The 12,015-nt window shown below is 26.4% G+C and overlaps 1 protein-coding gene across 2 annotated transcripts; it reads left to right on the plus strand.

The window, feature by feature from the left end:
* The first annotated feature begins 4,268 nt into the window (after positions 1–4,268).
* Positions 4,269–8,859, plus strand: LOC105152906 (uncharacterized). Of its 2 annotated transcripts, XM_011067455.2 has the most exons (7): positions 4,269–4,736; positions 4,886–4,933; positions 5,086–5,378; positions 5,800–5,949; positions 6,021–6,135; positions 8,115–8,292; positions 8,378–8,859. In XM_011067455.2, the coding sequence occupies exons 1-7, from the start codon at positions 4,524–4,526 to the stop codon at positions 8,503–8,505; spliced, it is 1,125 nt and encodes a 374-aa protein (XP_011065757.1). In that variant the 5' UTR covers positions 4,269–4,523; the 3' UTR covers positions 8,506–8,859. The 2 variants fall into 2 exon arrangements, with proteins under 2 accessions (XP_011065757.1, XP_011065759.1); XM_011067457.2 differs by lacking the exon at positions 4,886–4,933 and having other exon boundaries at positions 4,275–4,736.
* The last annotated feature ends 3,156 nt before the right edge of the window (positions 8,860–12,015 follow it).

Genomic DNA, 12,015 nt, shown 5'->3' on the forward strand with positions numbered 1-12,015 from the left:
TGCTATAATCATACTTACTTTTATAATTTGCACAACGATTCCCGGGAAAAAATGTTATATATTAGGTGTTGGAATTAATTCGTAGCGTTTTACAAGTGATGGGAAGTACTTTCATTAATGTATTTTTTAATGCTCATGTGAAATAAATAACATTCTTTCATTAAAAACGCTACGAATTAATTCCAACACCTAATATATATACACATGAACATATTTTATATATAATGATATATAATTGTACATAAAATATGTCAATTTTCTTTTTATATTATATATAATTTTATATAATTATATATAATTGTACATAAAATATTTTTTCCCGGATTACTTTATTATTACTTAATTAATTATACATTTACTGGAATATATTATATATATCCGTATTGAATATCTATTCAATACAAATAGCATTTATCTTGTAAACAAAACTTCGTAGTAAATCAAATTGTTGTGTAATTGATGTAAATTATACGAAATCGACGAAACATATAATAACAAAAATTGTTTATTGATTTAATAAGTTTCATAAATATTTAAATTTAAAACTTTTTTTTATTTAGATTTTATTTTGTACATCAATAAGTCATTAATAATTTTAGGTAACTTCTTATTAAAAATTTGATGTTTAGAATAATCATTTTTTTTTCATATTTAGTACAAATTTATTAAATAAGTCATAAAGATTGGAGCAATGATTAAATATTAATTCTTACTTGTTTTTCGACATTTACATTTTTAACATTATAAAACTACAAGTATATTTTAGTGAACAATTTATTATATGCAAAGACCTCATATCGCTGTTTTTTGCGTCAGATGGATGTCAGTGATTACGTGGTTTGTACCGATGGAAAGTTGAAATTATTTCCATCATGGAGAATTATTCCTCGTCGCTTTTCATTGTGAAATTTCATTCGCGAAGTCTAGTTTGATGTCTCTTCGAAGATTCTTGCAGGGTTGGAATTAATCCCTGGATTTTTTCGTCTGCAGTTATTAATAGTAACAATTTTGTTAATGAGTCAATGATAATTGCTCTATTTTAAAGTCAAGTTGTAATTTTAATTCAGTATATTTTAGCATATAATTTTCGTTTTCTTTGTTTTATTAAATGTTCTCTCACTAGTAATAATAATGTTAGCAATAGTACTGTTTTAATAACACAGGAATTTATAATATTATATGATCGATATGAATATATAATTATTATTTGTTTAAATTCAAATTAAGTAAACAAATTTAAATTTTATATAAATAATTTGCTTATAATTTTTTGATGATTGCTCTAACAAAAATATGGTTGCGAATGTGTATATTTAATTTTCTAACTGTTATTTTAAAATCATTTTTAGGTATTGGACATCCCGTCATTGCAGAATATTTTTAATTAATTAATTTTAATTTATATGTATATACACTTTTCTATGATAAAATATATGCACTTTTCTATGATAAAATACATATAGATATTATGAGGTTATATTTAATGAATATTGATTTTTATCGATATTTACGTAACTTTGTTCAAAATTCTTTATAGTTAACAATGTTATCGTGATTACACGAGTTGAATTTTAAATGTGTGAGTACAAAAAATTCAAGATAAGTCGAATGGGTACTCATATTAGCGGGATTAATAAATATAATTTTTGAAAAATAAATTGTTAAATTTTATATAATAAATTTTTTAGTATAAATGTTCTTTAAAATTCCGTTATTATCAGGTTCGACTCATCTCGAACAGTTGATACCTGAAAAACTTTTGTACCCATATAAAAAATTACAATAACGCATGTATTTTATTATTATTAAACATATTCTTTCGTAACTACTATTGCATAAGAAAATGATTCTATCCGTTTATTTTTAATAAGAGATATTTTTAGTCACGTGTGGCAGAACATATTTTCTCGCGAATTTTAATATTATATTAAGATGTGATAAAAATAATAATTGTAATTGACATGCTACAAAATTATTACTATCACTAAGTAGTCTGAAAGATTCGGGATTCACAGCGCAGTAATATGATCACTGGTATTCTTTGCAAATGAATCTTGTAAAATTTGTGTAGAATCAGAATAAATTCGCTTTCCACTATGAAGATTGTTCTTCTTTGTATCGGATACTAATCAGCATACCACGAGGCGGAGGGATTTTGATATGATAAAATTATTGAGATAATTATCTTGAACGATAAAAGTGCTGTTATAAATATATTAATGACTTTTTATCGCGATATTATTAAGTTTTATATTCGCAAATTAATAATAAATATTTAATTAATAGTAAATAATTAATAATAAATACGATCTAATTGTTGTTAGTATTTCTTTTGCGTTTATCAATATTTCATTAAACATTGGTTTAGAAAAATTTGTGTTATTGTATGTATTTTCGACGTTTTCGTATAATCCCTCATTACAAAAATTTATTAATTATGCTCCTATGTTATCATTTTTATTATATTTTGAACAGCATTGATAATTGTATATTGTATTGTAAATAATTATTATAATTGTAATATATTGAATTGTATAAAAAGGCTAATATAATAAATATTCTCTAAAATAATTATATATACTTTTTTTAAAGATCTTAGCAAAAATAAATTTGTATAAAATATTTAAGTAATTTTTAAGTAACTTTCCTTTTATTTAATTTATATAAAAGGAGAGTTATTTAACATTTAAATAAAATAATTATATATTTTTTCTAAAATAATTATATATATTCTCTAAAGATTTTAACAAAAATAAATTTGTATAAAATTTTAAAGCAATTTTTAAGTAACTCTCCTTTTATTTAAATTAGATAATACAATAAAGAATAATATTTGAAAAGTTATTGCAATTTCATTAGCGAAATACAATAAAAAATTAGACATAAAAATAAAAAAATAAATTAAAGATATACAATACTTACCTGCAAAAACGAGCTACTAAACTTATTAGTTTGTTTTATAGGTTAGTATACTTACAAAGAAAAGAAGACCGCCGATAAAATTGGCGGTGGTGGAGGACCTCTATAACTCGTTTTTGCTAAATTATACTTTAAATTGACAATATATGTTTAGAAAAAATGAATTTATTAAAAGTATCTCTATAATTGCCAGTAATTATAGAGATTTATACTAGTAATTATATTTGATAAATACTGGTTGAAAATTTGCATAAAGATACATAACTTTGCAATTTTATAAGATATTATAAGATAAATATTGTATATAAAACAAAGTTGACTAAATTAACTTGTTTGAAGTTTCAGTTTCGTTTATTAAAATTCAACAACTTTTATTTATATATGTAGCAGATGCGAAATTAAAATTTTTTCATTCAAGGACTCATTAAACTATCCCTCCTATGGATACTGGATAGTCGACATGTTTTTGTCCTGAGAATGTATTACAAAGCAGAATCACGTCTACTTTCGACGATTTTATCGATAGTGTCAGAAAATGTAGTTACGTAGTTCCCAAAGTGAAAATCCGGTCAAAAATTTTTCCTGCATGAACATGTATAAATATGTACAAATGTACATAAACACAACGTACATAAATATTCATAAACATGTATAATTATATATGAATATGTCCATACATGTTCATACATCTTTTTTTCTTTTGTGAAATTACTTTTTAGTGTAATAGAGATAATAATAGTAACGTGGAAACATTAAAAATAATTAAAAAGTAATAATTAATTTTTGCACTATTTATTTTAGAAAAAATCAAGTTTGAAGAAATGTAAAAAAATTATTTATATAATTGTATATAAAATTGTGCATTATTATGTATGAGCAATTTTTTTACAAACTTGTTTTTTTCTAAAACAAACAATGTGAAAATTATTTCCTTTAATTATTTTTTATGTTTTCACATTACTATTATTATTTCTATTATACTAATTTTACAAAAGAAAGAAGAATGTATGAACATATATGGATATATTTCATATATAATTATTAGGTGTTGGAATTAATTCATAGCGTTTTACAAGTGATGGGAAGTACTTTCATTAATGTATTTTTTAATGCTCATGTGAAATAAATAACATTCTTTCATTAAAAAACGCTACAAATTAATTCCAACACCTAATATATATGTTTATGAATATTCATGCGTGTTATGTATGTTTATACATATTTATACATATTCATGCATGAAAATTTTTTACCGGGAATGGATGTACTGGCGGTAGTGTACGAGCAATTTCAATGGTAACAGGAAAAAGACCGGCATAGCCTCTCTCAGGTTTCTCTTTAATTGTAGTTTAGAATGTGAATATACGTGCACAGCATGTGCGCGTAGCGCGCGTCCTCTAGCGAATATCTGTCAGATTCACAAACAATAGATTTATCAGCTGATTTAGCTAGAAGACATAACCAAATATAAGTGATATAACTGGAGGTTTAAGAAATAAATTTAAGTTGTCTTATCGGACCATTACAGTCCTGTTATTTTTAAATTTTATATTGCGAACAATGTCTTTCCTTTGTCGTATCACTACGATCAGACGATAAGGAATATGTATGAACAAGCTGCGAATAACTGGGCCATCGGCCTGTACTCTTTGCTCGATCCAACGAAATTTTTGCCTTTTCTCCCGAATTTATGGAATAAACAAGCAATCGGCTCGCGTTACCCAAATGACACGAAGGTACGAGACATCGATGTGCTGGTTGGATACCTTATCCTATTCTGGACGATATTGTATTTGATATACGAAAAGTGTCTTAATGTGAGTCCTATTTAAAAATAACATAAAATTTTGATTGTCGTGCATATTTCTTCTAAAATCGATCTGTTCAACACTTTGCTTATAAGTTAAGTGTGAGTCACAGAGTTTTAATGTTCATTTTTTTCTATCCAAGAAAAGTTTCATTTCAGGAAATTTTGTTTGTGCTTAACAAAATGATGGAGAGGTGGAAACATTTAGTGAGTAGTGTTGGACAGATTAAATATATATATATATATATATAAAATATATATATATATAATTATATATATATATATATATATATATATATATATATATATACACACACTTTGTTCTAAAATATATGCTTTGTTTTTTTTATTGTGGATAGTCCCTGTTCAGGCGTATGCATTTTCCATTGGTACAGCGAAGCAGGATAATCGAAGCTGCATGGAACTGTGGATTCTGTTTTGGTAGTATATGTTACATGAAATCATCGACCATGCAAATCTTGAGCTTTGCATCTCACGAACAGGGAATGACTTACCAGGAATTAGGGATTGCATTACATAAGAGCTTTTACTTTCATCAAGCAGGGATTGATATACTGTGTCATGGTGCTTGGATAAAGGGTTGCACAAACTTGCTCTTTGCGTCTTTTGTCTTGAATCCATATCAACAAAAGTAAATCTCTTAGTTAGAATTTTTTTTATTGTAGACACACCTTCCTTCATTTTTTATACAGTTTTTATTTGCTTAATCTTTATTTTCTTCTCTTATCAGCTATTTTGTCTCTCTGTTAGAAAACTGTTTTTGGATGTTCTTTTTAGCAAGGATGTAGTATAACATAGTGAACTATTTCATCTTTGTGCAGTGTTGACAAATAACAAGAATGTAATGATTTACGGTGTTACACTGTGTCTTTGCTGCTAAAACGCCTTATGTAAACTGTTAAACTTTCTTGATTTTTAATTTACAACATTAAATTGATGTTTTTATATTAATGTTTTATAATGCATATATATATATATATATATATATATTATATATATATATATTAATATATATATAAAATATATAATATATATGTATATATTTTGGACAGCGATAGGTGGTGTACAGTTACAAGTACTTTTTTAATGTATAAAACTATTGACATTGTGATAGTTAGTGTCTGTCGAATCTTGGTGTGCATTTCTCAAACTGTTGGGAGACCAATTTCTAAACTATTATTCCTGTTACACTGCCTGACTTGGTTAGTAAATATTATATTTTTAATTTATTATCGAATTATTATATAACAAAGATTATATGTTGATTCCTCAGGATATATTTATATTTATATTATGTGCCTACATTTATGCTTTGGTCAGAAGAAGTTAAATATACAAGGACAGAACCTGGCTTGTGGTTTTGGTTTGTAGTAGAATGTTCAGATTCGGTAAGAACAAATGTCCTGCATATAAAAATAGGAACTAAGGCTCAAATAATTTATAAAATTAATATAATAAAAATAGAGCTACGAGTCAAGCAAGGTCTTCATGTTAAGTTATTGAAAAAACAAAAAATTTATCATTTCAACTCCTATTGGGTCATTATCAATGTTAATCTTAATAACAATATAAAAATTACATACTCATTTGAAAAATAATCTTAAACAAGACATTCAACACAACTTAAAAAGAATATAAAAGTTTCATCAGTTATATAAGTATCCCTATCGTTTGATTGTGAGAATTGCTTAATAGCAAAACGTGAAAAGCAGCTTTACTCGCTGTATGAACATGACAATGTGGATAAATAACAAATGCTTAATGATCGTCAACAATTCTTTTAACATGACTCTTATAAAGTGTAGTCTCAAAAGCTTGAAGTTACAATCAATGATAAACAATGCAATAAATCAGTGTTTAGTCTAAAATCACAATTATAAACTTTATGCATAATTTAACAAATGACAAACATGAAAATATATATCACGAAATACAGAAATTTATAAAGTTATAATATATTCAAAATTATGAAGAACTAGTTATAGAAATGACATATAAATTTATGAGTCTATTAATATAATGATTATAAGATTACAAATAAAAAAAAACAAATTATATATATAAAAATATATCGCAAAGTAAAAAGTTGTTATAAACTTTAAAATTAGAATATTAGAAATAAAATTAGAAAAACGATTAAAATTACATATCGAACAGTCAAAATATAAAATAAAAATTACCTGATAATTAGTAGTAACCTATTTGAGAACAACATTAGATAAATGGCAAATTGAAATGTCTTGACCAGAATTCAGATTTCTTTAAAAGACCACTCAAAGATATACTGTATGACAGTTAAGACAAGTGAGTGGAACTGTGGTAGGGAAAGAATGAAAAGAGGAGGTATCTAAAGAGATATTAGAAAGGGGAAAGCGACTGGAGTATAGGTAGATACATGTCGGGTAAGGATGTATCAGTCTGCTTATTCAAACCTTTGCTTGTCTTTTTATATGCACCATTTTTGATATTAATCTTTTATTGTAAGATGGTTTAGTATCTAATATTTTCACTTCCTCCCAATCAAAATTATAATTAAATTTCATGGTCTGAAATAACCGAAGGAGAACTTGTTTTTTTTTAATTTGTAATCTTATAATCATTATATTATTAGACTCACAAATTTATACGTCATTTCTATAACTAGTTTCTATAACTAGTTCTTCATAATTGTTAATATATGTGTTATAATTTTATAAATTTCTGTATTTCATGATATACATTTATTTTTATGTTTGTTAAATTATTATTCATAAAGTCGTTTGTAATTGTGATTTTAGACTAAACACTGATTTATTGCATTGGTTTATCATTGATTAACTCCAAGCTTTTGAAACTACGCTTTATAAGAATCATGTTACAAGAACTGTTGACGATCACCAAGCGTTTGTTATTTATCCACATTGTCATATTCATACACCGAATAAGACTATTGCTGCGTTTTCACATTTTGATATTGAATAATTCTCATAACTATCTAAAACGATAGGTTCTAGTACTAGTACTTACAAAATTGATGAAACTTTTATATTTTTTTTAAGTCGTGTTGAATGTCTTGTTTAAGATTATTTTTCAAATGTGTATGTGATTTTTATATTGTTATTAAGATTAACATTGGTAATGACCCAATAAGGGTCGAAACATTTGTTATAATAAACTATTTATTTTTGCAATAACTTAGCATGACAACCTTGCTTGGATCGTAGTTCTGTATCTGTATATATGTTATTTAAATAACTATTACAAACTGTTATTTTTTTTACATTATACGTATATGTATGTATATATATATATATATATATATATATATATAAAAATGTTATAATTTATATATATATATATAAATGTTATTAATGAAAATATATATTAGGTATGGATAAGACTGATTGGACATGCGAAAGCTACACATTGGCTCGAAATTTGTCTTTTTCCACCACCGACGCAGGAAGCCATTGAATTAGCTGGCATTCATAAAAGGCATAAAGAATCTTTGAGGAAAAGTAATATCAGAACAGCAAAGAAAGTCGAATTGTGGCAAACATTAGTTTGTAAGTTCTGTATACTTACTTTTTATTTGAAGTTTGTATGTATGAATTAAACTGTAATTTAGATAATGTATTATTATATGAACAGGTGCAATGGCAATTAAAAAGAAAATTAGAAGGATTCGTGAAGCTAAAAGCACAGAAATGTCGATGAAAGATCCTAAAGAAATGGAACTATTTGAAACGCAAATAGATGACGAATTAATGGAGAATTAGTATAAAGTTATACTAAAATAGTTCTGAAAAGGACTTTAAGGAAAAGTTCCGTAAAAGGAACTTTTACAGAATTTATATCAACGATAGAAGATATGAGATTTTTTTAAATGAATTTATTTGTACAATGAAAAAAAAGATTTTGTTATCTGATGTTCAAAAAAAAATTCGCATGTATTCGATGTTCAAAACATTTGAATTTTTTTTTAAGATTGAATTATCATATTAGTGGCATATATTATGTTTAACAAATACTCAGCTATATTTGTACATAATTAGCGGTGGAACAAATAAAGCAATTAAAATACACTGTGTGTACTGAGGCAATGAAAAAAGGATTAAAAGAATGAAAAAAGAGATTGTATTGCAATTTTTATACAAAAATTAAGTTTATTCTATAATTTCGTAGATATACATCCGCTTACGTAGAAAATTCATCGTTTATATGTTTATAATTTAATAGGATGTGTCTCGACAACGGTTATTTGGATGATCCAGTAACGTTACAATCGAGTCGGAGGCGTTTTCTCGGCAGGCATTTAGGAGTATTATTGTTAATCGCTCTGTTAATCATTTATACAACTCAAAGCATATAAGTATTACACTAATCATCATGTTGTAGATGTAAAATACGATATCGGTTCGTTGAATGGCACTCTTATTCAAATTGAATACGTTTTTTTGCAGTTGTACTTAAATCCTTGGAATAGTAAATTTGCGTTTGCAAAGCTGTACATATACGATATGTAACGCTATATATATATATATATATATATATATATATATAAAATTAATACAAAGTTACGTTATCGTGCAGTTTGCATTGGCGTCGATTGACGACATAGACATCGTCACTAATTCACAGTAACAAATTAATTTTGGGTCACATCATAATTCGATTACAGTGGCTTTGATACGGGTACCATTCTTGCTTATATCAGTAAATATGTAATGTATAATACAAATAGATTGTGTTATTGTGTTACTGTGCATTTTTGAGCAACGAAATTGTTATCGCAGTAATTTCAGGGGTAACGCTAGAGATGTATTTAGTATACAGTCTCGCTCTTAAAATCGACAAGACTTAGATTTAAGTGGAACATTATTTAGTACTACTTTTTTTATATTCTAGGAAGGAGCTCATATATCTTTTAAATTATATACATTGTATTTTATAAATTCGTATGCAGTGTCCTTCAGTTCTGGATGATGTAAAGATATTGTCATGTCGTATTTAAATTGTTGATAATGTTATGAAAATGTATTATCTAAATGAAGATAACGACAATTTATTAAATAAGTTTAATCTTATAGACACACTTACAAAATATCTTGATATAATATTTTATATCGTGTGTGTAAGGATTATTTATATTATATTATGGATATATATCACCAGAAGAGATGTAATTTGACTGTTTAACTGTTACTCCATTTATTTTAATAAAATGTAATTGTCATCTTTATTATATGCATGCTCATGACTCAAGCACTGTCTGTTGAATAAAAAAAGGAAAAAAATTCAATAAAATACTTGAAATTCATTTTATTGTTATAATAACAAAACGATTGTATTTAATGTTTCGCATCATTTATACGATCGCAAAAATAAATCAATAAGTGATGATACTTGTTGATTATATTCATCTCTGTCTGAATAAAATTATGCAATTTTACGCAGTATAGCTATAATCATTTTATTCTGAAAGGCGCAGAAACTTTTTCGTATACTTCGAAACTGATGGGTAATTTAAATAAATATGAGCCTTCGCGGTAAGTAATGTGTAAATTGTACGTCATAAGGCGATAAGATATAATTCGCAAACAATTGAAACGTGTATTTATCAAACGAAATTAATTGCACACATTCCAATTGTTTGCAAATTATCTTATTGCTTTATAAATATATGAATTAACAAACGCGGAGGATCATATGGATATTTTACTTTTGTTTTTGGAGCCACTAACTAAATATAATTAAAATTATTAACTTAATTAATTTAATTTAATTTAGAAATGTTAATTAAATTATACGTATATGTTATTTATCGACAAAATTATTATATTTCGATTCCAAAATGATACATTGTAGGATTAATAAAACTTACAATTCACATCCATCAGGTAAATTATCTATCTATAATTAAAATTTTCTTTTTGTACATATAATCGCGCGCTGGTACGCTCTAAAGAGTCTTTTTTCGTACTAAATTATATCGAAACGTACAAAGTATCAAATATGGCGATTTACTACCTTATAATTCATGATTACATGTGTCTCGCTAATAAATTATCGCGTTCATAATATTTATTGTTTCCTTTTCTCTTTTTGGCAAGAATGGCAGCAAGCTACCGTGTAACAAAATGAATTGGAATTTAATTGGGGTATTGGAGTAGGAAGACGACAGAAATTATTGGTGGGAAACATTATCAAACAATTCTCGTTATCGTATATTATACAGGGTGTCTCACAATTACCACATTTCCTCTTAAGATATTCTTGAGGTAATTTTGAAACGAAAATTCTAGTACAAAAATGTTGAGACTAATAATTTTTTGAATTATAAGTTAACTTTAAATACTTATAAATACTTATGAGTCCAAAATCATTTTACTTTTATAGCCTCTATTATTATTTCTGGATTCTTTTGAACATTCTAAGAAAATATCGAGGCTATAATAGTTTTTGAATTACACATTATCTTTAATCAATTATGATTCAAAAACTATTGTAGCCTTGACATTTTTGTATTAGGATTTTTGCCTCAAAATTATCTCAAGGATATGTTCTTAAGAAGAAATATGTAGTTATCAGGAGACATCCTGTATATTCAATCAAATCCGTTTAATAAATGTCCGCCATGTCCCGCCGGTGCGGGATGATACTGGAACAAATGCAATTACGAAAGTTACTCTTATTACAAACATATATATTATGAGCAATAAAAGTTGAGTCCTCTAAACTTCCTCTTTTTTTATCTTTTAGGCCCAACCCGTACTCTGCACCATATAATCGATGCAGATATTTAGAATTTCATTTTTCATTTACTTTTATTTTCATTAAATATGAGAGAACACGCACTTTCGTTCTTTGTGAAAATATGGCCCCATTGTTACAGGCTCGATGTAGTGTCAGGAAATATAATATTCCTCTTATTTTGTTCCTGAGTCTGCAACAGGCTTCGTACAATTTTGTGCCACTTGTATTTTTCGCGTCGCAATTTCTTTTTTTTTCTTCCTTATACTCGCGAATAAATTTCTTGTACAAAAGCGACCTAACAGTATATATATATTTGAGATATTGATTTATTGCTTGCTGTCTCGTATATTCAGAATATCTTCCGATGTACTGACAGAGAGTAGGGTGATGTTGACGGATGTTGTCGTGTCTCTACAAACACAACTGGCACGAAATCGCACTGTGTTAAGATCGTTTTGAATTAATATTCTACAGTATATACGTGTTTTGTCCTCCCTACCTACAATATATTCATTTCTTTTATTAAACTTCAT

This window comes from Acromyrmex echinatior, chromosome 3 (assembly GCF_024713525.1).
Source record: "Acromyrmex echinatior isolate Ae372 chromosome 3, ASM2471352v2, whole genome shotgun sequence".
Taxonomy (NCBI): Eukaryota; Metazoa; Arthropoda; class Insecta; order Hymenoptera; family Formicidae; genus Acromyrmex; species Acromyrmex echinatior.

What these genes read in the sequence shown, in the direction of transcription:
- LOC105152906 (XM_011067455.2), top strand. Translation starts at nt 4,524, where the DNA reads ATGTATGAACAAGCTGCGAATAACTGGGCCATCGGCCTGTACTCTTTG. An exon ending in TAGTAGAATGTTCAGATTCG is followed by an intron (nt 6,136 to 8,114) that starts GTAAGAACAAAT and finishes AATATATATTAG; the next exon opens with GTATGGATAAGACTGATTGG. An exon ending in ATTGTGGCAAACATTAGTTT is followed by an intron (nt 8,293 to 8,377) that starts GTAAGTTCTGTA and finishes TTATATGAACAG; the next exon opens with GTGCAATGGCAATTAAAAAG.